The 25,902-nt window shown below is 39.3% G+C and overlaps 5 protein-coding genes across 5 annotated transcripts; 2 read left to right on the forward strand and 3 right to left on the reverse strand.

The window, feature by feature from the left end:
* Nucleotides 1-581: 581 nt before the first annotated feature.
* On the reverse strand, nucleotides 582-5,904 carry tbp (TATA box binding protein). The gene is made up of 9 exons (XM_063880682.1): nucleotides 5,772-5,904; nucleotides 4,525-4,732; nucleotides 3,960-4,113; nucleotides 3,607-3,784; nucleotides 3,274-3,361; nucleotides 2,746-2,837; nucleotides 2,419-2,586; nucleotides 2,181-2,275; nucleotides 582-1,895 (listed from the first exon to the last, which is right to left on the reverse strand). Exons 2-9 carry the CDS (start codon nucleotides 4,573-4,575, stop codon nucleotides 1,816-1,818), a joined length of 906 nt encoding a protein of 301 aa, XP_063736752.1. The 5' UTR covers nucleotides 4,576-4,732; nucleotides 5,772-5,904; the 3' UTR covers nucleotides 582-1,815.
* Nucleotides 5,905-5,919: 15 nt separating this feature from the next.
* On the forward strand, nucleotides 5,920-7,670 carry psmc3 (proteasome 26S subunit, ATPase 3). The gene is made up of 2 exons (XM_063880681.1): nucleotides 5,920-6,891; nucleotides 7,211-7,670. The coding sequence occupies exons 1-2, from the start codon at nucleotides 5,947-5,949 to the stop codon at nucleotides 7,547-7,549; spliced, it is 1,284 nt and encodes a 427-aa protein (XP_063736751.1). The 5' UTR covers nucleotides 5,920-5,946; the 3' UTR covers nucleotides 7,550-7,670.
* A 1,139-nt stretch (nucleotides 7,671-8,809) lies between these two features.
* psmb1 (proteasome 20S subunit beta 1) lies at nucleotides 8,810-11,172 on the reverse strand. Its single transcript, XM_063882390.1, has 6 exons — nucleotides 10,960-11,172; nucleotides 10,480-10,587; nucleotides 10,054-10,135; nucleotides 9,752-9,881; nucleotides 9,522-9,628; nucleotides 8,810-9,424 (listed from the first exon to the last, which is right to left on the reverse strand). Exons 1-6 carry the CDS (start codon nucleotides 11,058-11,060, stop codon nucleotides 9,239-9,241), a joined length of 714 nt encoding a protein of 237 aa, XP_063738460.1. The 5' UTR covers nucleotides 11,061-11,172; the 3' UTR covers nucleotides 8,810-9,238.
* A 460-nt stretch (nucleotides 11,173-11,632) lies between these two features.
* Nucleotides 11,633-20,085, reverse strand: phf10 (PHD finger protein 10). The gene is given in 13 exon segments (XM_063882049.1): nucleotides 11,633-12,695; nucleotides 13,036-13,224; nucleotides 13,667-13,775; nucleotides 16,733-16,885; nucleotides 17,395-17,539; nucleotides 17,697-17,806; nucleotides 17,919-18,040; nucleotides 18,043-18,067; nucleotides 18,199-18,323; nucleotides 18,469-18,552; nucleotides 18,892-19,022; nucleotides 19,301-19,410; nucleotides 19,949-20,085. Coding segments are annotated over 13 exon segments (1,473 nt in total). The 5' UTR covers nucleotides 20,021-20,085; the 3' UTR covers nucleotides 11,633-12,597.
* A 474-nt stretch (nucleotides 20,086-20,559) lies between these two features.
* On the forward strand, nucleotides 20,560-25,882 carry rab4a (RAB4a, member RAS oncogene family). Its single transcript, XM_063881958.1, has 8 exons — nucleotides 20,560-20,718; nucleotides 21,616-21,696; nucleotides 21,920-22,034; nucleotides 22,345-22,407; nucleotides 22,499-22,653; nucleotides 22,911-23,006; nucleotides 23,263-23,408; nucleotides 23,577-25,882. The coding sequence occupies exons 1-7, from the start codon at nucleotides 20,703-20,705 to the stop codon at nucleotides 23,376-23,378; spliced, it is 642 nt and encodes a 213-aa protein (XP_063738028.1). The 5' UTR covers nucleotides 20,560-20,702; the 3' UTR covers nucleotides 23,379-23,408; nucleotides 23,577-25,882.
* The last annotated feature ends 20 nt before the right edge of the window (nucleotides 25,883-25,902 follow it).

Consider the following 25,902-nt stretch of genomic DNA (forward strand, 5'->3'; position numbering starts at 1 on the left):
TGTATAGAGTATTAGTTCTGAGAAGAAAAAACATTAGGTATCAAACTGCTTATTATGGCTAATCTGTATACACATAAAGTGTATTGTACATATAATAACTTAGTGTATTCCTCATGTTTTCCTATCATTTAATGAGAATTGGGAAAGAAATGGTAAAAAGGTTCCTCTTGATTCTAAAGCAATGATAAACTTACACTGTACCCTTATATTATATTTTCATTTAATATTCCAATTCATTGCAATATTTACTGTCTGTATATTTGTTATTTTGATTTCTAATTTTTTGCTATGTTAAATATTGTATTGTATTTTGTTGCAGTAACAAAAAAATATCCCAATTTGGGATAAATAAAGTATTTCTGATTCTGATACACACTGCTCACTAGATGGAGCCGTTGAACCAGGAGAGGTCAGATCCAGCGAATAGTACTGGCTTGGCTGTCGTGTAGCTAGTAGTGTGTGCCCAATGACAAAGGGTTACCTAATCCGAGAAAATGCAGATTAGGCAGAAAAACGACCCAAATTAAGATCAATTTAAAATAATGAAATAAAAAGAAGGCAGACAAACAAGAAAGCCGGTATGTACACATTTATTAATGCACAGTGCAGCATATTAACAATTTTGTTATAAACATAATATCATTGAGATGCGGCAAGAGCTCCTGGTCTCCTGCTAAGCCGCTGCTGAACTCAGAGTCGGAGGGAGGAATTACTTATTACTAAATGTAGTTCAGCATAATTCTCTAACCTCTTCTGCCCATGCACACGTCAGCTGAGCAAGCGGTACATACAGAGACAAATTCCAATTTCCTTATGCACAAAAATATCTAGGAACATTTTTAAATATACTTTTAAATGGCCAAACAAATTTAAGAACAGTGCATAAACATGGCAACACAATGAATTGATTATCTGCCATCATATTTTAGTGCTCATGGATGTAAGAGGCAATATGTGAATAAAACAGATTTTAAAAAGGAGATGCTGTCTACTTTAGGACCAACAGCCTTTCTTCACATTTCAGTTCTAGCTGATTTCTAAGTACATTTGTAACCGACCCCAAGCATCACAAATCTGAAAGAATTAACCAACAACTTGAGGAAAACTTTAGCAGGATAAAAAAAAAGAAAAAGAAAAGAGCATCCTATTATCTAAGAGCCAAAGCCTTCAGATACGTCTCAAAAGACATGACTTTGCAACCGATGTTGAAATTTAGAGGGATATCTGATTCCAGCAAGTATAAAAATGAGGAACAAGCTCAACCAAAATCTGATGATTGCAAAACATAACAAGATGATATCTCATTGACTTGGGATAGACAGAAACCTTCGTAGATACTGTTGAGAGGAATGTGGGGCAGACAGACCTGAACATGTCTCGATACATTTTGGGAACAATTTATAAAAAGCAACATATAAAAACTATTTAAAAATGGCTTAAAATAAAACAGTCCTAGCCAGACTGCTTCTCTTCTAACCAGCGCTTTTTACATTTCTTTACAGTCGTATGTACAGTCAGGGATGTGATCCAGACAACAGAGAAAGCCAAAAAAAAAAAAAGAAGTAAAATATATAGAGGTCTGCGTGTAAGATATGACATCATGACTTGTGATCAAATCACAGCAACAACAAAAAAGTTGACATCCTGTTTTCCAATCCTTTGAAACACCAGGACCAACACAAAAAAAGGGAAATCACATCCCTGTACAACAGCCGTTACAGCAGTCCACTTGTGAATAACAAAAAAAAAAAAAAATCTGTCGATAAAAAGTCGGAGTTGGAAGATAAAAAAAGGTAAACGAAGGAGCTGCAGGTTCTACGTTGTCTTGCGGAAGCCTTTCAGGATGGGATAGATGTTTTCAAACGCTTCGTAGATCTCTGCTCTCACTTTGGCACCTTCAAAACAAAAACAACACATATATAATTAATAAAACACACGCAACCATAAAGCAATCTTTATTCCGATTATCATTCATTGATATTATATGCATTACCCTTTAAAAAATACAAATTGCCCATAAAATAAGGAATTGTAATCGCACATAATTTATAGGCATCAACAATAGTTTCAGATTTTATACACAGGCCAATTAATCCATCTGTTTCAAACAAGCATTTTTTGCATAGGCGTTGAAATATAAACTAATAAGCAATTAGCAGAGAGGAATAGAGAAGTCTTACCTGTGAGCACAACTTTCCCAGAAACAAAGATGAGCAGGACGATTCTGGGTTTGATCATTCTGTAAATCAGTCCTGGAAACAGCTCCGGTTCATAGCTGAAACAGACAACTTGATTTGAACCTTTCCCTGACTGAAACCTCACAACGCAGCCATCATATACTGGTGCTCTACAAAAATGCCAAAATCTGTGACCATGTGTTTAGCTGGAAAAATACATTTTAAAAAACCTCGAAATTACCTGCTAAACTGCTGATGGGTAAGCACTAATCCTTCCAGTCGAATGGGGAACTTCACATCGCAGCTTCCCACCATGTTCTGAATCTTAAAATCCAAGAACTTAGCAGGAAAGCCGAGCTTCTGAACCACACGAGCGTATTTTCTGGCAGCTAACCTCGACTGCTCCTCACTAGAGAGAAGACAAGTCAATACAAGCTGGATTATAGTCAAAGAACAAAAACATTTTATACAAACAAAAAAAAAACAGGGCAAGGCTAGCATCCCTAATGGAGAAATCACAAAGTTGAACAGTTTTTTTAACTTCAGCACTGAAAGGTAATTTTCTGACCTCTTGGCTCCCGTGCAGACCATCTTCCCAGAGCTGAAGATGAGCGCCGTTGTCCTAGGTTCTCGTATTCTCATGATGACTGCAGCAAAACGCTACGAGAAAGGAAGAGAGACAATTATTAAACATGATGCAGTTGAGTTGAATGTTTAGCATTAATAATATTTTGACCATTCAGTCATCATGCTATTTGTGTATAAGAGATGGCAAGATATCCTTAGTAGAGAAGGATCAGGGAATAAGTCACTTCCTGTAGCCATGTAGATTTCCCATAAATGTGACCTCCAAGCACAGGTTAGTGAGCATTGAGAGAGGACCATTTTTACAACAGACATTTTGTCATCTCATTGCAGGAAAGGCATTATTGTACTGTAACAAGCACCAGGGTCCTGTGAGACTTAGCCTTTCTAGCAGTTACAGTCAGCCACTTTCTGGGTTTACTGGAATTTCAGAAATTGTACTTAAAAGCCCACAGGTGAACTTGTTGAGCAGCATGGAGCTGATCAGGTGTGAAATGTTTGTCAGTCTCACCTTTGGGTTGTACTCTGCATTCCTGGCTCTCAGTGCAATGGTCTTCAAGTCCAGTTTACAGCCCAGATTTACAGTAGATACTATGTTTCTAAAAGTAGAAGAAATGAAACAAACAAAGGCAAACTGTTTAGTCAAAAGCCCAGAAACAAGGTTAAGTGTAAAATAATGTCAACATAGTTTTAGTTCAAAATTCTAAAATGTTCCCTTTAGCAATGTTCAAGCAATACTTGAACATGCTAAGGGAACATTTTGTGTATTAGTTGTGATTTTTCGAGTTTGATTGCCAAATTGGCATAAACTTTGACCATTATTTTTATTGGATATGAAACCTACTGTAGCTGTGGTACTATTCCGGAGCTCTCTGAAGCGGGTGTTGCCGGTGTGACGGGGGTCATGGGAGTCAGCGGGGTGTTGTAGAGCGGGGTGTTCCCTGGCAGCGCTGTTGTGGTTGAGCCTGCAACTGCCTGGGAATGGTAAAGCTGAGGAGTCTGCCCTGACGTCCCAGGAAGGCCTATAAAACAGAGAACACGTTTTATGATCTATAATATAAACCGATGATATACTTCCACTTTGGTTCAGACTTTGAAAATAGAAAAATATACCAATTCTAGTGATATGAAATAATGATCGCAACTCATAAGGGTAATTACAGGATGGAGAGGAATATGACAGGAGTGTGTGTTTACCTGCGTTTGCCTGCTGTGCCTGTTGCTGCTGTAGTTGCCTCTGCTGTTCCTCCAGTATCGACAAACTATTTGTGTTCACGACGGGCTGGGGTGTCAGGCCTGAGCCATATGGCATCATGGGACTGAAGATTGGCATACCTGGGGTCATGGCACCCTGCACAAGGACAAGACCATAAAGATGAGGTCGGGTTGGAGAAGAAAATCCACATAACAAGCAAATTATGCTGACAATTGAAAATGCAACAGTTTTTCTAAATGTTGGCTGCCAACTATGTTACCCGTTAAAGGAAGAGCACAACTCTTGGTATGAATTAACAGAGTACTTAATTATTTTCAAGTTGCATTCAGATATTTTACACAAGTATGGCAGTACCAGGAATAGTTGAGTCAGGATGCAATCATCTGTTTGCATTCTCTGAGCTCATGCATCTAGTAAACTTTGAATCAATATTAAATTGCCATTAAATGTAAATAGATCGCAATTGCAATGCTCAAGCATCCAAATGGGAAATAAGACCATCATCCAGATGAGAAGAAAAAGTTCATTTTAACCATAAAAAAATACCTGAGGGGAGGCCAGTCCCTGGAAGGGTGGTATACTGTTGTTCTGGTCCATATCTGTAGCTCCTCCCGTTAGTTCACTGCCACCGAGAGCAGGAAGTTAGTTTACACCGAAAGTGCAAAGTTGTGCGTCTGGAGTCTTTTTTACAGAAGAAAAACCACAGTGGACTGGACTGTGCAGAAAAACCCTCTTCTTGTGTCTTCTGTCAGTCCTGAAAAAAATGGTAAAAACAAAGATTTACTCTGACAAATACCTCAATACTGGCTGTGTTTGAAAGTTACTCAGTACAATTGCTCAAACACTGTATTTATTAAGTGTAATTTTTAAGGTACTTCTATTTAATTTCCTGTTACTTAATACTACAATTCAGAGGCAAGTATGGGCTTTTTATTGCCCTACATTTACCTTTAGTACCTTTCAGGATTTTTATTAAGCTTAATGTTTAAAAAAAGTATATTTTATTAAAGTTTAGGATAAAACGTAAATGATCCCTTGGTGAAATCCTCAAAAACCCGGCAGTAATAATAACATAAAACTATCTGTCTTCCTTTACCTGATGCAACAACAAAGCAATGAACAGATAAATGCTTTCACAATTACTATTTGAGAATATACCACATACAATACTGGAGTGGGCCATTGAGCAGAAATGTGTGCTTTTTGTACTTTAAATACAACTTGATGATAATATGTTGGTGTAAGTAACATTTTGAACGCAGGTGTTTAACTTGTCACAATATTTCCAGTGTGGTGCAATTACTAAGTCTAAAACGTAAGTAATACAGTATTTAGGTGAACGATTTAAAAACCCTTCCACTACTGATTAATGGTCATAATTTAACATAAGTGCAATGTTTTGCTAATAACATGAAGTGTGTGCATCCTGCAGCGGTGGCGCGAACACACTCAATGCTTGCTAATCATCACATTTAGCTTTATCGTTAATTAACGTTACTTAAGCTCGTTCGTTAAAGTCTTAACTCAATGCATCGTGTGGCCTTTGAGTAGCTCATGAGAAAGATACGGGTGACAAATATGTCTATATGCTAAAAAGTGTTCTAGGAGTGTGTATTGACAGCCTCCAAATGAAACACATCACACTCAGGCTAGCTGAAGTTAGCCGCAGAGCTAGTGTTAGCATCACTAGCTAATTGTAATCAGAGTGGAACCAGTGAATTAGTGCAATAAGAATAACTGAAAATACGTTTGACATTTGCCCGTGCACCACAGTAAATTGCCCGGTAACTTACACTCACACCTTCGCAGTTCAAATCACCAAACGGAGTGAATTAATTCAGCTTCAGGTTCGCTTCATCTTCGGTCCTGCTGCGTTGCTTATTCGGCGCTCATTAGTGCTGTCGGCAACTTCCGGAAGTAGAACCTTTATTTTCCGCTGTGTCACAGTTCACGGCAGACAGAGCAAAGATGGCGTCGCTGAGTGACAAGTCAGTTTGGGACGAAGTGGAAGATGGAATCGGGGAAGAAGTGTTAAAAATGTCCACAGAGGAGATAGTTCAGCGAACTCGTCTCCTCGACAGTGAGATAAAGATCATGAAGAGTGAGGTGCTTCGTGTGACCCACGAACTGCAGGCTATGAAGGATAAAATCAAGGAAAACACGGAGAAGATTAAGGTGAACAAAACGCTGCCCTACCTTGTATCTAACGTGATCGAGCTGCTGGATGTTGACCCCAACGACCAGGAGGAGGACGGGGCTAATGTGGACCTGGACTCCCAGAGGAAAGGAAAGTGTGCCGTTATTAAAACTTCCACTCGACAGACCTACTTCCTGCCGGTCATCGGGCTGGTGGACGCGGAGAAGCTGAAGCCCGGGGACCTGGTTGGTGTCAACAAGGACTCCTACCTGATCCTGGAGACCCTTCCTACCGAGTATGACTCCAGAGTCAAGGCCATGGAGGTGGATGAGCGCCCCACAGAGCAGTACAGCGACATAGGAGGGCTGGACAAGCAGATCCAGGAGCTGGTGGAAGCCATTGTCCTGCCCATGAACCACAAGGAGAAGTTTGAAAACCTGGGCATCCAGCCACCCAAAGGAGTCCTGATGTACGGACCACCTGGAACCGGGAAGACCCTCCTGGCCAGGGCCTGCGCCGCCCAGACCAAAGCCACCTTCCTGAAGCTGGCCGGTCCACAGCTGGTCCAGATGTTCATCGGAGATGGAGCCAAGCTGGTGAGAGATGCCTTTGCACTGGCCAAAGAGAAAGCCCCATCCATCATCTTCATCGATGAGCTGGACGCCATCGGTACCAAGAGGTTTGACAGCGAGAAGGCTGGAGACAGAGAGGTGCAGAGGACCATGCTGGAGCTGCTCAACCAGCTGGATGGATTCCAGCCCAACATGCAGGTCAAGGTAAATATGCAGCCAGTCATTACCTTTTTATAACTGTATAAACAGTATTTGAATTGACATTATTGAGTATTAAACAAGTTACAAATCATTTACAGAATCATTCTAGGAGAAATGGGAGCTCTCCAGATAAATCAGACAACAAAATGACAACCACTTAAATATGATATATGGATACAATACATGTTTTCAGAAACCCCACATCAAAAAAGTGTAAATCTATATCAGCCTAAGTTTGTTCTACTTGACAAAGTTTCCTTTCTTTTTAAATTGCCACCTTGTCATTATTTTAAAGTTTAACTACATAAACTTTTTTTTCTAGGTGATTGCCGCCACCAACAGAGTGGACATCTTGGACCCTGCGTTGCTCCGTTCAGGACGTCTGGACAGAAAGATTGAGTTCCCCATGCCAAACGAAGAGGCCAGAGCTCGCATCATGCAGATTCATTCCCGCAAAATGAATGTCAGCCCCGACGTCAACTACGAGGAGCTGGCTCGCTGCACAGACGACTTCAACGGAGCCCAGTGCAAAGCTGTGTGTGTGGAGGCTGGCATGATCGCGCTGCGCCGCGGGGCCACAGAGCTGAACCATGAAGATTACATGGAGGGAATCCTGGAAGTCCAAGCCAAGAAGAAGGCCAACCTGCAGTACTATGCCTGAGGACACAGTCTGTGTCTGTTTTTGTGTGAGAGGGTCTTTGATTATTAAAACAGTTGTTGGGTAATCACTTGTTACAGTTGCTGATTAACTTGGGTTAAAAATAAATAAAATGTCAATAAGTGTTGTGTTTGTTCTTGCTGAGCTGTGATAAGACTGTCTTTTCAGATTAAACATAGGTTTTCAAACGCTTGATATTTTTATTTTTTTGTTATTTAGAAAAAACTGTAGGCATATTAAAATGGTGCCAGGAAATCCCCCAACATTAGGCGCACCACAAAGTTGTTTGGATAAATGTTGAGGTTTATTTATCACTCATGAGTATAGGCAGCCTTATGTTACTGCAGGAAAATGTAAAACTGCACAAAACCAACAAGGCCTCATACTTACGGTCACAGTACTGTTTTTCACAGTAATACAAAGTAACAGGATGTGACACGATACATTGAATGTTGAGTTTTAATTAGTTTGGAAAACCATTTAGACTTCACAAGGGGATAAATATTTACTTGTATACTAATCCACTACTAGTTTTGTTTCCAGTATTGTTTGGATGGAATGTAACCAATAACATTTACCCAGGTACTTCATGTTAGTACAAATTCCTTTTTAAAACAACTTTAAAATTCTACTTCACAAAGTTACAAACAAGGCTGTGCTAAGCAACTTTTTAAGAGATATGTGGTACTCACGACTGTGACGCTACAAACATGATCTTATAGAATATTATACGTTGTTTTAAATTACCTAACAGAAAAAGGAAAGTCATCCCACATTTGACAGGGTCTGTCAGTACCTGTACTTTATTCTTTTGATTAACTCCCTTAAGTTTTGTATGACTATTTGATAATATTAAGTTCGTACTGAAACAAATGTTTGCTAAAATAACAACCATCTGAGACACTTGCAGTTTGCTAAACCCAAATCTTTATGTACTTGCATAAATCTTCAGGTGCCTAATGTGTACTCAATTTTATGAAGAACCTGGAAAATGTAAACATGACAGGTCTCCACTGAAAGAAAGTGGGAGTCTATATCACTCACAAAATTGTAAGTCCACCTGTCCACCTTATGGATCCATCATAGAAATACATCCGAGTGTCAGCATCTTTCTGTATAAAAGTATGCTATTGTGACAAAGATGTTTCAGGATCGAGTAGTAATACTTGAATAAGCAGAAAACAATCACATATTTAAGGACAACAGTCGGCTCCCCGAGATGGTGTGTTCATGTGTGAAGGCCATGCAAAAAAAGACAAGATATCATTTTTCAATTCTTTACATTTATTAAGAATGTAAAAAGAACAGCAGAGTATGTATCCTTCCAAAACATAATGAAAAACTGAAACATTGGGAAGTGTCTAGGCTGATCCAAGTGATGAGTGTCTTGCTTCTCAAGAACAGGAGTATTAATCTAGAATCATGTGGCTTATCCACAAATACAAATGATGTAATAATAGAAGAAACTGAAGGGGAAAACTGGATAAAAGTGTCAATTTCAACTGATGTTATTTGTCAGTGGATATAAAAAAATGGAAAATGTAGTTGCTCAGATTAAGCCTGACATAAGACGCCAATAGAAGCAGATTCTGAAACAACACTCCTTTTATTAAGAAACTTGTAAAGAGCCAAAACCAACAGGGAAATGTGGAAAGAGCAGACCAAAGAGCAAAGCAGAGTAAGGAGAACATATCAGTCCTTCCTCAGGGCTACAGTCTGCTCCTTGATGCCCTCCTTAGTGATGATGCACAGTCGAAGGGCATCTCCGGTGTAGACGTCTCTCTCCGCGGCCGAGATGAAGACATCTTTGACCAGCTGAACCGCCTTTTCCTGAGTCAGAGGGACGTGCTGTACACCCTCCATGTTCTTGAAACCAATCTGTCAAATGACGTGTTAAAAAGAGAGACATACATTAATTTACAATGTTTACTTTATGGAAACTTGGCTGGAGCTTTGCATTGGCATTATCCTTTACCTGGTTGTCCAAAAGTGGCTGTAGCATGGCACTTGCTGATCCTCCGGCCTTGTAGGTGTCTCTCTGGTAGGAGCCCACTGGATCAAAACTGTACACTGCTCCCTTACCTATATTACAACAGGAAATATTATAAATAAAAACAAGTTAATACTACTTACACAATCCAGTGCGTACGCAAACAAAAGCAATACATTTACTAATCTCAATGTTTGCAGCTTTAAAGTCCCTACCATGCTCATCCAGTCCTCCGATGATGTTGTACACGTAGTAGGGGAAGAACCTCCTGCCGTACAGGATGGTGGACAACATGGCTGCGATGGCGCCGCTGGTCATTGTCTTGTTGTTTGAGTGTTTGTACATCTGAGAGGGTGGGTAAGGACATTACTTCAAGTTAGAGAAGCGTAAATACATCAACATCACATTGTTGCAGGACTGTCAGAAAAAAGGATTGCAAAATCAGCTGAATGTGATGATTTTAAGAATGAGAATAAAAAGGGAGAGTGAAACCAAAAGCCTAGCTTAACCCGCTTACCTTTAGTCTGGCATCAATGATTTTGGTCAGGGTCAGGCAGTCACCATGGAAACCACTGCAGCCAATAACGGTGGTGTCTGTCCTGTTAGTGGAAAAAGAAGCAGAAAATGAGTGATAATCAGAGCAACTTGCCTTGATTCATGTTGAATCGAAAAGTGAATTAGGTCCAAGACAATAGCATTTATTTTAGCTTTCTTTTTAATGTTTGTATGCAAGGCGTAACATAAATAAAAAGTTGAATTGTATCAGAACAGCAGTGATTTCAGTGGTTGCACTCCAAATTCAACTGATACAGGCTTTAAATGAAGTTCAATATAGATTTATAGATTACATTGAATACACCTTCTTAAACCTGCCGATCTTCGATTTATTGACAGTTCTCAGGATAATGGATGAAGTGCAGGATAAGTGACAGCGCAAACTCACAGCTTGTAGCATTTTGGCGAGTCGCGGCTGTGGATTGAGTATCCTTCACTCAGCCTGGTGTCTGAAGCAACGATGGCGAAGTCTTCACCAGCAACAGCTAGTACGGTTCTGAAGAAAAACAAAACACAACACACATGTGTGGTTATTCATCTTATACAGTGCCTCACAAAGGAGGAAATTGTAAGCTAACATATATCATGCTAACGGAAGCTAAGCTACTGTTTCGAAAATGAAACTGTGGTATTAGCTTATCTTATCTGTTAAACTAACATGTTTTCCTTTCATCCTAATTTGAGCTTTCAAAATACATAATGGTTATTAATGTCCTGGAAAAGAGTGATTTTCTCGTCACACACTTTCTGCTAACTTCACTTTGTTTAGTTTCCTATTGCTAAGCTGGTTAGCTAGTTAGCATAGTGCAGTTAAATGTAAACGTTAGCAGGCAGGCTAACCAGCCAGCGGCTAAAAAGTCACACTCACCCTCCGTTGAAAGAGTATGGTGAAAACTTGTGCTCTACGGGACCAGAATAATGATAATCTTTCATTTTCCCAGGGTCTTGGTAACTATGAGAAGAAAGCATTTTGATGTGTTCAAGATTCAGTCCGGTAAACTCGCTGTATCACTGCAATATGGAAGCCTCTTCTTCTACTGTGAGCTCACCCGCGTGTTACCGTGTAACCTGAGCGACAGCGCCTCCTCAGGCTGTTTGGATGTAGACCATGATACAGCTAAATACCACATTAGAAGAAAAAGTGAATTTCAAGTAATAGCACTGCATCAAGAAAGGTACTTAAGTAGAAGTATTTAAGATTACGAAAATGTATTTCCAGAGGCGAACCGTCAACCGTCAGGTCCAGTTTTAGGAATCAGTCCTGCCAAACTCTATTTGCAGGCAAAAATAATAAAAATTGTACATGGTCCATTTCCAGTAAAGTAGTTAAACACCCTATGACCATTAAAGACTCAACCAGAGCAGCCAGCTGGCGTTTTGTATCACTGCTTGAGAGCTTTGTCCAATAAATTAAAAGTACCAGAAGGTATTTTAATGATGCAAAGACAGAAAGCATCAATCTTTTCAGAACACTAAAGATGCTGTTGCTCTTTGGTAGATTACATTTACCACAGTACACAATTAGCAAGGAGATTAATGAGTCGGTTTTAAGTAGCTTTTATTAAAAATACACTTCATAATTCAGTGACTACGACATTATTAGCAACACATGTTTCTTAAGCAAACTGCCTACTGGGTGACAATACAAAAAAGGGGGAAACAAAATACAAAATAATCTTTCAAGCTGACTGCAAAAGTATCAGTTGGCTAATGGATGTTTAAGTTCAATGTAATTACAGTGAGTGGTTAACATTTTGTACAATTACTAGTTGAGGGTTGACAACTAAATCAATGCATGTGAAGACTTGCATAAATACCTACTGCAGCCATGAGGTCTCAGAGAGCCAGTGTCTATTACATATGACTACGCAGAGTCACTAGCACCATGTCATAATTCAATCAGGATTTTTTAAAAACAAGATTGCTTTTTACTGACCCACCTCGTGAAATAAATGGTAATAAAAAATAGAAAAACCATAGAAAATACAAAACCATAAAAAAGTAAAAAGAATAACATCATTGAGCTCGATTGTCTCAGTAGTACCGGGTCAAAAGCACCATTTGTTCTCCTGAAACACATTTCCCACTGGAGAAATGTTGAGGGACAGACACCACAAGATTTATCAGTTTGAATGAATCAGGAATGTACTGATACCGTTAGTGGTTAGCAGATCACAGGAGGGTGTTTATTATTGACGATATTAAGTATGAGGTCTGGCTTCACAAAATCTCTATTGAACAGCGTTGCTTTTCTCAAGATAACGCCTCATCTAGATGTTTTTGAGATGTACATTTGAGGTATAATCACACATGATTTAAGGTTTGGCTTGGTGATGGAAAGACAGTTTTCTAAGCTGATGCCTTATAGATGTCATTAAAGCTGTCACAGAAAAGATAAATACATTTATTTTCTAGTGTCAGCCTGTGTATGTACAGTTGGAAAAAAAGACTGGATTTACATTTGTGAGGAATTTGGTCAAGGTATCATTACTAAAGAGGCTGTCGATCATTTTTGAGCCGACTTGGACTTCTTAGGTGTTTTGGCTCCTCCTTTCTTCTTCGGTGTACTGAAATCTTTGTCGCAAACCTCACACACCCAAAGGCCTGAGGAAACAGACAGAATTAATGAATTCCTATAAAAGACACACTTTTAAAAAGCATACAAACTATGTGAATGATGGTTAAAATGTGTGGTAGGATAAAAGTACTAAAGTTAACTTTCCTAAACAGTTCTCCAACCATGTAATTGTATGTTTATACCACTACATGCTGCTGCTAAGAAATTCTGGAAAAAACCATAAGCTAAACTATAACTAGCAGCTGCACTGTGAAAATGTAACTAAACAAAAATGAAATTAAAGATTTAAAACAAATTCAAAACTGTTATAACCTTGTTGTGTATCTGTCTGAATGCATTTGTTTGTGTGTATGCTCATCCACTCACCAGTGGGTATGGAGTCCATGCCGACGCAGAACGTGTGGTATCCTCGGTCACATTTGTCACAGAACATCATCTCGTCCTCATGGTGGGGCTGCTGACACACCGTGCACGTCTTACACTCCATACACTGCCAGCGGTACGTCTGGATCACACTCACCAGATCCTTGCTCATGTCCAAGCAGGACGGGTGGCCTAAGGTTTCGGACACATGCACAGAAGCAAACATGCACACACAGAGCCAAGCGCACACACACAGAAACCGACAAACGGCATGCGCACCGACAAACATAAGAAGGCAAGTGGGACAAAATCAGAAACACAGACTTGTTTTTCAAATGAACAATGTTTATAATAATTGCACAAAATGTAAATCTTTGGAAGTGAATTAAATTCCAATTATTTTAAACACAAGCTCAACTCTGTAAAGGTGAACACTGCTTTTTAAACAAGGCAATAAAGGCACGGAAACGGAATAAAGTTGACCGGTGGCACAATAGACCACCTAATATTTCCTTTCACTGATGATAAGAAATGCTTCATTACTCAATGATGGTTATGTTTTACCGATGAAAATAACCACAAACACATTTAAAAACAGGTTAACTTTCTTTTGAAATGAACAGTGTGAACTTACCGCTGTTATCGCATTGGGAGCAGTGAATGAGAGCCTCTGGCCGGCCCCTCTTGTTGGCCTCTTTACCCTTCTGGCAAATGCCACATATAGCATTGGGAATGACCTTAGGCTGTAAGGGTAGAATAATGCTATAAAAACAATGTTTATCCTGTAGTCATCGACAATATAGTAATTACAATGATGTTAAAGGCCTGGAGAAAACACTAAAACAGCATCTGTATCTTCACTGACATGAGAACCATGGCTCTCTGTTTGTTTCTGTGGCAAGGAGCGTCCCTAGTTTACTGGGCAATGTAGAACTATTAACAGTGTGAAAAGAACCGGGACATGAAAAATATATAAATATATATCAGGGTACAAATTTGCTCTTGTATGCTCGGATCTATTTTTTAAAACTGTAATCAAGTGTTTGCTTATTTGATAGCAGATTGATTGGTTTAGAGATCTGTCAAACGCCTCTACAGGAAGCCACAATATGAAAAGATCTGGACTGTTCGCAACTAAATTGGTATTTTAACTAGTCGGCAAGCTGCAGCGTTCTCTTTAAATACTACAGCAATTTCAAACATTATTATCTATATTAGTCACATAGAAAAAGAACGTGAGAAAACAGGAGGGGAAATCCACTTGATTAACTCCTTGATTCAAATGTCCCCTGACAGGAAATGAGCATGGAGTAAACAGCCACAGGTACAAAACGTTGGATCAATAAAGGTAATGATACATTTTCAAGACTAGAAACAGTGCGAAGGACTAATCTAGACAGACAGCAGCAAGAAAAGAGAGGCAGGAAGAAGGTAGAGCTGGACACAGGGTCTTATATACAATTCTATACATTCTCAGTATGCATAGATACACATTTTTGAAGTCAACTACATACTATTGGCCTTGCTGTATAAGTAACGGATTAGTGAAAACCCCTATTGCCTCCATTGTAATGTGTGGCCACATGCAGGTGCTTACATTAAAAGCAATGTCCAGCCAACATGTTACACGGTCTAATGGGTTTGCTCGATGCTTTGATAGTACTAAACATCTCTTCAGTGGAAACAACCACACAGAAAAATAGACCATGATCAGTTCATGAGGTTGGATCCTGTTTTATTCTAAATTTACTGAATTAAGAAATGCTGTATTTTATGCACAATGCACATAAAAGAAAAAGACTCAAAGAACTCACTTTCAGGCATGTTTGCTTTTATATAATCTGGTATACTGTGGAGTCATATAGCTATAAAACATTACGTATAATTCAGACACAGAGGCATTCATACTGAGACACAACATCTTGGGAACTGTGTCTGACCACAGAGACTTTAGACGATCTATTTCAAACATTGTTGTTCAGAGGCAGTTTGTGACATGTCGTTCTTCTGATAATGACCTCATCATGAATTTCCTGTACAGACCGTAGATGGTTGATACACCACTGGGGGGTAACATTAACCAGCAAGCAGCCCGCTACACTGACTTTTCTGCTTTTACATAAGAAGTATAAGAAACAAGTAAACCTTTCACCTAATTCCGAAAAGGGGAAAAATAGAAGATCTATCACTGAAAAGGGCACTGGTAGATTTAAACTTTTCAGGCATATAACTTTGGCAGATCTACCAGAGTTACAAAACCATGAAGAATACTTGACTTCTATATACGACATTTTGAAATATAGAAATGTCTGAAAGCTGTTACATCTCTACGTCTGTTTGTACGTATCACAAATTGATAGAGTAAACAGACATTATGTCACTGATCTGATGTAATAAATTCTTAATACCAACATGCCATGCCATGTTTGTGGAACCAAAAGCACACAGAAAATGATCCGGTGAATAAAGGTCAGTCAAACTTAAAGACACTGACAGATTGAAATAGACACTAGAAAAGGACCATGCCCACACCAAAATGCTGAGCTGACTATACTAGCATCAATGGTAACATACCAGCATGTGTTTAGGTGTTAAATGTTCTTCTGCAAAGTTGAGGATTGGAAAAATTGAACAAACATCTCTGTGGTTAGCACAGTGGGCTGTGGGAAAAAATTGGTAGACTGACATTACATTATTTTCCCATAAATAAATAAAAAGTTCCAAATAAAAATCAAAAAGGTGCCATGACTGGTTTAAAGAAAGGGCAATGGTTTGGGAAACACCAACGACTTGTAGCTCAGCTCAGCTACAGTGTGAACAAGGTCAGCACGTCCTTTATAAAGGACAGGTAAACCTCATGTCAAACAACTCTCCAATACCTATTAACAGTACATCACATGGAGTATAAACAAAGCATATTACCAATGAACACTTAAAACATTAGGGTTAAGTGCATTCTACACTTAAGATATAAATGTTTAAATCCTCTAGTGTTAACATCAACTACTTTTTTTTTTAAAAGCAACCACAAATTCTATGTGGTTAATATTTTATATATCAGAATAACAAAAAGACTTTTCTTTTTAAAAAAGAAAAAAAGAAAACTAGCAGCCAAAACATCCACTTACTTGTCTAGGAAGTATCTTTTTTTGACAAGTGAGGACAGACGAGAGGTATATTGAAGACATTCAAAAAGGAACAACTTTTATAGTTCAAATTTGTCTTCGCTGAAAAACCCAAAAAGTGAAAGTGCAGTGAAAAGGAAACAAGTGAACTGTTCCTTTAAAATGTTCTTATTGCTCACAGTCTGGTACGAGGGAAAAAAAAGTCACTTGGCAACCATTAAAACAAAAACTGTAGACAGGACCCCCAGTGTGTGTGTTTTTGTTGGTGTGTGAGTGTGTGAGTGTGAGTGTGAGTGTGAGTGTGAGTGTGAGTGTGAGTGTGAGTGTGAGTGTGAGTGCGAGTGCGAGTGCGAGTGCGAGTGAGTGTGTGTGTGTGTGTGTGTGTGTGTGTGTGTACCAGGTTGTCCCAGCTGAAAAGCTGACCAACTGTAGAAGCCAGAGAACAAAGTGAAGAAAGCTAGGTAGAGGTGGCGGGATGGATGGAGTAAGGGAGTGGTAGTAGTAGAAAGAGGAAGGGGGGTAGAAAAGTGCTGCTGCTGTTGTTGGAGAAGAGTTCAGGTGCTTTTGTCCTCTACCTTGTACCCTGGGGTGGCTTTGTGGGAGGCAGAATGACGCTGGCTGCCATCTTTGCCCGGAGTGGATGTCCTGTCTTTGGCCTTGGACTTCTGGCCTGGTTTACCTCCGCCCTCCTGGCTCTCCACATCTGACGTGTTGCCTGAAGAACTGTCCTGAAGAAGAAGGAGAAAGAGTGGAGGACAAGGGGGTTTAAAACTGATATACAACTCAATCATGTGTGTCCAGGTCGATTTAAGAGTTTATAAGGAGGTAAATGACTCTGACATGGGATCAAAAACCCATATTTTAGTGACTTTCATAGTTTAATTAAGAATTGCAATTTTCACCCGTGTACCACTCTTAAAAAGGTTGTTCTGGTCGCAAAAACATCTAAGTCTAATACTAAGTTATTTTCCACTTCATCACAATTACCAAAAATGAATTCATTAATTTTTTAACCCTTAAGATGGCCAGTTTGTATTACATAATTTCACACTTGTTTTTTTAAGCATCAATTTAAGATCAACATTAGGGGAAATAGTATAATGAGTCAATAGAATGCATGAGTTTATGATTTATATTTCTGGTATCACAATTATGGTTTTGATGGGTTTGAATAAAGGTTAAGCATCTCTACCACTAATCCAGTATATATGATTTGCTGTATAGCCTAATGTCTTACAGATGATTTGTTTTTTTTGTCCCCCTTGCCATCCTCTGCATCATCTGAGTCTGGTTCTGAGTCCAATGCAGGGAGCTCTGGGTCCAGTGGAGGCTCAAACAGAGCTGTATTCAACGGCAGGTATCGCAGCTCGTTGGGAGAGTACCTGTGGCGGAAAACACAATGATGCAAAAACGTTCAAAACAGCAATAAATAATACAGGCTGACAACCTAACTAGAACATAGTGCCACGTAGGAAGGGGACGTTTGGGTTTGTTGTCTTGAATACAAAAGAGGTAAATTGTAAAGCATCAAGTGTATACCTTTTGTAGTATTCTTGGAACTGTCCTGGTATGAGAGCCACGGGATAAGGCCCCGACTTTGTCATTTCTGGAGCCAGTACCTTGAACCTGCCCTGGGGCACCTGGATAATCTGTGAAAACCCACCAAAAAAAATGTATGTAAAAAAACAGAACAAAGCTCTTTTCTAAAAGCCTGTGCAATCTCAGTTCAAGAAATTATCCGTCTTTCTTGGACCGACTTACATGTGTCTGGAGGTCAAAGTAGGCTCGCCTCTCTTCCATACGCTCCCTGTTGAAGTTACTGTTGAACTCTGCAGCTTTTTTAGCTGCCTTCTTAATGTACTCGGGAACCTTGCTGGCCTCAACTTCTGAGGATTCTGCGTCTGCATTTGCTACAAAAGACAACAGACGAAGACTGTAAGAGACATGGACATACATTTACATGAAGGACTTATTTCAAATGCATAACTGTAGAAAAGTTCATTATTAGGCCTGGGATACTTCTTATAATTTGTATACTTACAGAGTACTCTTTAGCTATTCTCTGCCGCTCTCTCTCCTGCAGTATGACTGAATATTCAGCATGTTTGGTGGGATACTCCTTTATCATCAGATCTATCACCTCGTCACTCCGCAGAGCTGTCAGACCTGGAAACAAACCAAAGTTAGACTGTGCACACTTTGATTGCATCAAGCATGCTAAAATATTATTTTAGCATGTCTAACAAAGAATGCAGCAGACTATTTGCAGTTTAAATACACTGTTAGGAGATTGTAGTAAAACAATTCGTACCCAGAGTACACTGTGTTTCAGTGATGACGTTCTGTTCACGCAGGTAAAGCTTCTCTTTGTGGGACAAATCTCTTCTCTCCAGATCTACAGGGAGAAAAAAGAAACAACACCACTTGTCAAGGCATAGTTTCATTATTCATCAGATCATGATTAAAGAAGAGTCACAACAGGATAATGAAAGCAGACAAAAATAATTATGCATAGCTACTACTAGTGAAGCAGGTATACTCTTTCTTAATGCCTTTATTTCTATTGTCACTATTATTCCATTTATCAACTCCATTACTTTAAAATAAAACAATTGTAAATAATAACTTTATAGTACAGAATCAATATTTTTTTCTGAAGAGAAAAGAGTTTCGCTTTATCCTCAAACACTTAAAACAGAAGCAGAACTGTTTCAGATTTTTTCTTCAGTCTTACCAGGGTACTTCCTCTTGAAGGATGTGACTCCCAGATACTCGCTGACCTGCTCCTGCAGCATGTAATACTCTCCTGTGTCATCTGGAGGCCACTTGTACTCTGTCAGGTTCTCTGCTGGGAAATATGTCGGCCTGAAACAGGAGTACAACGGACAGGTAAAATAGAGGATTTAAGCTTATTGAATGTTTTTTGAGTGAGTCTGTATAATAACATCTCATAACATGGCACGCCTCTGAATTTAATCAAATTCAATCATAATAGTATTGTGAAATACACTGAGAGTCAAGGGAAAATGGTTTCAAAAGAATAAATGCATTCTTATTGGGATAAAACTTGCAGATTACAATGCCACAAATGTATTTTACAGATGTCATCTATTGGATTATTGCAAAGTATCAAGCAAACCTACCCCAGGTCTTGACTGGAGGTGTCGCAGCTTCGAGAGCTGTCCCCTGAACCAATCCTCCTTCTCTTCGGTACCTGGCTGCCATCATTCGACTCCTCTTCTATTACATCTTCCTACAGAGAAAAATATAGACATGTTTTTAATAATTAAATGTCATGTCTAATTTGAATTCCCTTGTATAATTCAGGGTTGCTTGTGAAATGTAATCCAGGTGTAACTACAGTCTTATTTAAGTGTTAGCTAAAGAAAAGTACCACCATTTTCCTCTGAATTGTAGTAAAGTCAAAGTAAAACATTAAAACAAAATTGTATTTAAGTACAGTACTTGAGTACATCTACTTGGTTACTGTACATCACTGCCTCTAAAGTAAAGGCACAGCTGAACGTTTTCACTGTCAAATCACTTGTAAAAACATAATTTGTCGTCAAATTTCTTATCAGGACATAAATCATATAAACAAATCTCATTAGATACAAAACACAGAACAGCACACTTGAAAACAAAGGGGTGATGTTAACGTCGCCATCAGTTTGTCATTCATGGACGCAGATAGCCGTTAGTTAGCCAACTAGCCGCTAGCTGAGCAAGCAACCGTGCAGAGCTCAGTGAAGAAAAGTATTGTTGCTAGTATATGCGGGAATAAACGTCACCTTTATGGATTGTGCTCCAGGTGTAGCGGGGTTGCTGTCGCAGGGCGGTCTCACGGGGATCACAGCAGCCATATTTCCCTAAATAAAGCCTGCAGCTAGGCTAGCTCAATTAGCTACTTGTTCTTCTTCTTCGTTTCCTTGTGAGTGTTTGTGGCGGTTGGCAAACGTTAATGTACATAACTGCCGCCTTCTGGCCTGGAGTGTAGTAGGGTGGAAATCGATTTCCCCCAACATAATAATGATAATAGTAATAATAATAGTTGTTATTATCAATAATAATAATAATAATACATTTTATGTATATATCGTCTTCTAAAACATAGACAAAGTGCGCTCACATAAAGCAGAACGCCAGTAAAATTACAAATTGAGCAAGTGAATTAAACAAAAGCAACTAAACATAAAGCACACAGAGTCAAACAGATAATACATAACAAAAAATAAATGGATAATAAATAAATGAAAAATAAAATAAAACCAATTAGTAAATCACCTAAAAGCATTTCAAAGAAAAGTGGATGTATGGATGGACTATAGGTTAAACAGCACCACCCTGCGGCGGTCTTAAGACATTACAATGCACTGCTCGACCTTTATTTTGAAAAAAAACGCGTACGGGAAGTCGGAGGGGAAAATCAGCTGGAATCCGCGGAAATCATCCACAGGACTATTTTTCCTTTACTTAGCTAGCTATCGATCTGTCACCTACTATCTCTCATTCCTTTCGTGTTGCTGTCAAAACGCCACACTGGCTATGTCGGAGTCATACGGTAAGGATGCTACCTTCACTAGTGGCCACTGTTAACATGTTCACATACAGAGGGGATGAGGCAGGTGTGCCGAGAGAGCTTTTTTCTCATCGTAAACAGATAGCTGACAGGCTAACCGAGGGCTGCTGGCCTTAAAACGTCCTGTCAGCGCAAGTAGTACCTCAGAGGTTACACAGTAGTTTTTACTCTGCCTGAGCGGACAAAATGATCGAGTTTGTAAGGTTGAAAATCCTCACAGATGTTAGCGGAGTGGACAGGAAGCTGGCACCAGGGGAGACACGGCTGAGGATGAAGATCTGACTGAACTGTGTATCCAGATGAAAACACATAATACAATGGGTGTAGGAATACATGTTATAACCATGGTATACATGTAAGACATTGATGTCCTTTCATAACATTTTGATATTAAGATGACCAGAATCTTGAAGCATCCTTATGTTAGCATCCTTATTTATGAGAGCTGTAGTTGTGCATTTTAAAGGTGAATGCCACTATGCTGTATTCGGTTTCTGTGTATTGTAAGGACTTTTAAAGGGCATTATTGATCGTTATTTCAAAGTTATAAAATCCAAGAAGGGCACTATGTTTTATTTTACCAACCTAAAGTTGAATAAGGTTATTAAAGACTTGTACTGAGAGGAGTAGGAATAACTGTCCTCTCTTATAGACAAATGATACATTGTTTCTACATTGTCACAAGCATATCTTTCTCATATATGTGCTGCAATGTATTAATACATATCAGATGGTACATAACTGTGTTTAGCTACTGTCAAATATTTTTGGCACATCTCAAGATCTAGTTATGGAAATCATGATCGCTGCGACTTAAGGGACAGGATGTTGTCTTTGGTTTCATGTTAACACCTTTCTTTCTGTGTTTTCTCACCTCAGATTTCCTGTTTAAATTCCTGGTGATTGGGAATGCTGGAACTGGCAAATCCTGTCTGCTGCACCAGTTCATAGAGAAGAGATGTAAGTCAGTAAGATGCAACACACCGTTCCTTATTTATTGTTAAAAGACAGTTACTGTAGTTTTGAGTAATCAACACATATGAGCATTTACATGTAGGTCAGTGAAAACAAAGTGTCAACAAAGTGAAAGTTTACATATGTGATGGTCCACATATTTATATCCATGGTCTCTTACAGGGCACCAATTATTTAATAATGAACTTTGTTTTATATTATTTTCCAGTTAAGGATGAATCCAACCACACGATTGGGGTGGAGTTTGGCTCTAAGATTATTAGTGTGGTCAACAAAATGGTCAAACTGCAGATTTGGGACACTGCAGGGCAAGAAAGATTCAGGTATGGAAACATCCTAATACAACTTTCCACGTTCAAAGACAGATTTATTTCTCTTACCCTCTTTCCCAACACAATTTATACACTGCATGTCATTCCTATTCCACTTCTAGTGGTATTAAAGTCAAATACAGCGGTCACAGAGATAATCAGGTGTAAAAATGTACATGTAATAACACATAAGAGACAATGTAAGACAATGGTGTCTAATGTCTTAGTTTCACGTGTGTTTTTCTTATAAGCCAACAATTCTGCTTGAAAAAGCGTGTGACATAAAAGTGTTCATTTCTGTGTTTGTTTGTGTGTGTGTCAGGTCCGTGACCAGGAGTTACTACAGAGGAGCAGCAGGAGCTCTGCTAGTCTATGATATCACCAGGTAAAATCCTTGGACACCTTTTCCGATTGCCTTTATGTTAAGTCCCCTTTTTCTTTAAAAAATGTAACCCGTATTTTCCCGTTCACCTCAGTCGAGAGACATACAACGCCCTGACCACGTGGTTGAGCGATGCCAGGATGCTGGCCAGTCAGAACATTGTCATCATCCTCTGTGGAAACAAGAAGGACCTGGATGCTGAGAGAGAGGTCACGTTCCTGGAGGCTTCACGCTTTGCTCAGGAGAACGGTAGGCACAGTACTTTGTGATGAAAGGGCATGCTTTGAAAGCTCCTGTCAAAAACTCTAATAATAGCTAAGGAACTTGAACCTGACAGTTTCCTTCTGTTCTGTAAAGATGCTGCTGCTCAAAGTCATTGTATTGTATTGTATTGTGTGTGTGTGTGTGTGTGTGTGTGTGTGTGTGTGTGTGTGTGTGTGTGTGTGTGTGTGTGTGTGTGTGTGTGTGTGTGTGTGTGTGTGTGTGTGTGTGTGTGCGTGCGTCAGAGCTGATGTTCCTGGAGACCAGCGCTCTAACAGGGGAAAACGTCGAAGAGGCCTTTGTCCAGTGCGCTCGGAAAATCCTTAACAAGATAGAGTCAGGTAGGTACTGAGATCCTCACCTTTAGCCCAAACCCCAGACTCTAAATCCTCAATTATCCTGACAGGATCAAACAAGGCAGGCTTAGGTATTATGACTCCAGACTGTAGCAGTTTTCATGGCGTTGTAGCCAGAAACAACTTCACTTAATTACTCAAGAATAATTATTTACATAAAATTACCATCGTCTAGACTTGATGGAGATCCTTACATGGAGAACGCTTTCTCACATCTCTGTCTCTTGTCTCTCGTTTTCAGGAGAGCTGGATCCAGAGAGGATGGGGTCAGGTATCCAGTATGGCGACGCTGCGCTACGACAGCTTCGTTCTCCTCGTCGCGCTCAGCCTCAGGGCACCCAAGAGTGTGGTTGCTAGTGGACGCGCCCAGCAAAATACTCAGAAAAGGTGAAAGGGCCAGTGTGCCTGTAATGTGTGTGTATTTTCAGATTCATGATCTTTATCCAGAGACAGAACTTATTAGCTGGTTGTAGCGACTTGACATTCTGCTCATTGCTCTCAGCCCTCCCCTTCTGTTGACACCAATGTGATAATGTCTCTTGTGTGTGTGATTAGTGTGTTTCAGATGGGTTTTTGAAGACCAGGAGAAGAACAACCACAGGGGACTCAGGGTTCAGGTTGTTATGCTGGTGACTCCTCTCTGACCTTTGACCTTTTGCTTTGTTGTCATGGCTGCACCTCCCAGCCACATCCCCTTCAGTGGTATCCAGAGACCGCCCCCCTCTTCAACATACTGCTCCACTATTGGACCAAACCTTCCCCAGCCCTCCAATCAGGATGTGAATTACTGACCATCTTTCTATCTGCCCTCACACCTGCTTACCTCCAAAACTTAAGTTGAAGTTTTCTCCCCTTACACCAATCCCATCGACATTCATCTGGAGTACTTAAGGGGAAGTTTACATTTTTCAGAAGTTGATTTTCTTTCGCATTAGAATTTAACCAACACGATATAATGTGATTGAGGACAGTCTGTAGGATTTAAGGGGATTTATGGCATAAAAGGAATATAATATTATTTTTAGGTGATTCAACATCCCAGTACAAACTCTTAAACATCCCCTTTAATCTTTATGTATTGTAAAAATGTACTGATGGACACATTTCCGCTCTGCTGCTCATACAGAAGAGTTATTTTATACCCATTCGTTTAACCTTTATCATGCGCAACTGAAGAACTGTCATATGAATAAGTAGGGCCCAGCCTCCAACGATGTTACTATTCTCAAAATACATCCGTGTTTCTACAGTGGCCCAAAACAGACATACCCAACATTTGCTCTAGGATTTTTACTTTAAAGTGGCAGCTTAAAATGTGTGGTGAGTATGCACCTGAAGGCCACGGCAGTTTCTTCTACATTCTAGTAAAAATGGGGAGGGTTGGAGGTGAACATTTCTCACCAATAGATTGCACTAAATCCTACACACAGCTCCTTTTAAGGGGAGTGTATTTCCTTGTGCATTCAAGGTAAACAAACAAGATATAACCCGTTCATTTGTCAGTTTCAGATTGATATCTGATGCATAGATATGAGGTATGGATTTTTCGCATCTAACTCTCACCAAGAAAACAGTTGTTGAACTATTCCTTTAACCATTTTTATGCATATTTCAATCCTTCCCTTTTATATTTCTCTCCCTCCAACCAGCTGCTCTGATTGCCTTCCTGCTCATACTTCTTAAACACACCACTAACAGTGTGCTGTTTCTGCCTGTACATTTTGCATTCCCTGCGTTCCTCCTACACACTTTCTCTCCTGTAAAGTGCCCCGGGCGATGCAGCTGCTGAATGACACTTCATCCCTCTGCCTACCTTACCGACTGTTTACATCCCATCTGTCTCTCTGTTACCTCCCCACACCTCTCCCTCCATCCCCCGACTGCATCTTGTACACTGTACAGTGTTTCTGTATATAGAGACTGACGCATGTTTTCTCCTACAGAATATCAGAGTATTTCATTATGAAGAGATATTATATGTAAATTAAAGTAGATATCACATCTAGCATCTGTTTAATGCTCCACTGTCTTATTATCATGTTAAGCTACATACACTGGCAACTAGTAAGCAGTATAGCTGGGCAGTACTGAGATTTATGTTTAATTGTGAATGGGACTGATCTGAGTTATGTTAAGTACTAACAGTTATATCATCGTTCATGCTCACAGATAAAGAAAAAAATTGGATCATATTACACATCACATAATTTGGCTTTTATGGCTAATATAAATACTTTTTACACTTTGACTTTTTAATTTACTACGGCGCACTCCTTTATCCAAAGGTTTGAAATAATGACTGATATCTCTTTTAATGACTCATCTCTCTCTTTTAAAATAATGCCTGTTTACATATATTTACAATACCTCTCTTACTGCTGCCAGCTGTTAGGAATTACTAACTGAATGCATTTCAAGTTTTAGCGATGGTATAAAACTATCTGATGTGTGTCGGATTTGAAATTGTCTCCAAAGATTCTTTATGTTAAGTTCAGCCACATTAAACTCATAAAAAGTCTTCATTTGAAGATCTAGATTTAAAATGGTGCGTTTTGATTATTTTTTTCAAGCATTAGAACATTTGTTTGTTTCCATTTTTGCCCCTTTATGAATATGCATTTCATTTTTTAAATCTAGCACACTTCAAACTGCCGAAATATCTCACCTTAGATTTCATCTGATAGTGACTTTGGCTGTTCCACGTCACGTTGCCGTCTTGTGTTTATGTTATCAAGTCCTTTGTTTATTTATGGACGTCTGTTTTTCTTGTGTCATTATGAATATCATGGATTTTTAATTTATTGTGTATGATAAAAGCATATGTTTTTAAAATAAAAAATACAAGAAATGAGGAATCATCAGTTTTTATGGTTCGAACCAA

The sequence above is a fragment of the Eleginops maclovinus genome, chromosome 4, assembly GCF_036324505.1.
Source record: "Eleginops maclovinus isolate JMC-PN-2008 ecotype Puerto Natales chromosome 4, JC_Emac_rtc_rv5, whole genome shotgun sequence".
NCBI classification, from domain to species: Eukaryota; Metazoa; Chordata; class Actinopteri; order Perciformes; family Eleginopidae; genus Eleginops; species Eleginops maclovinus.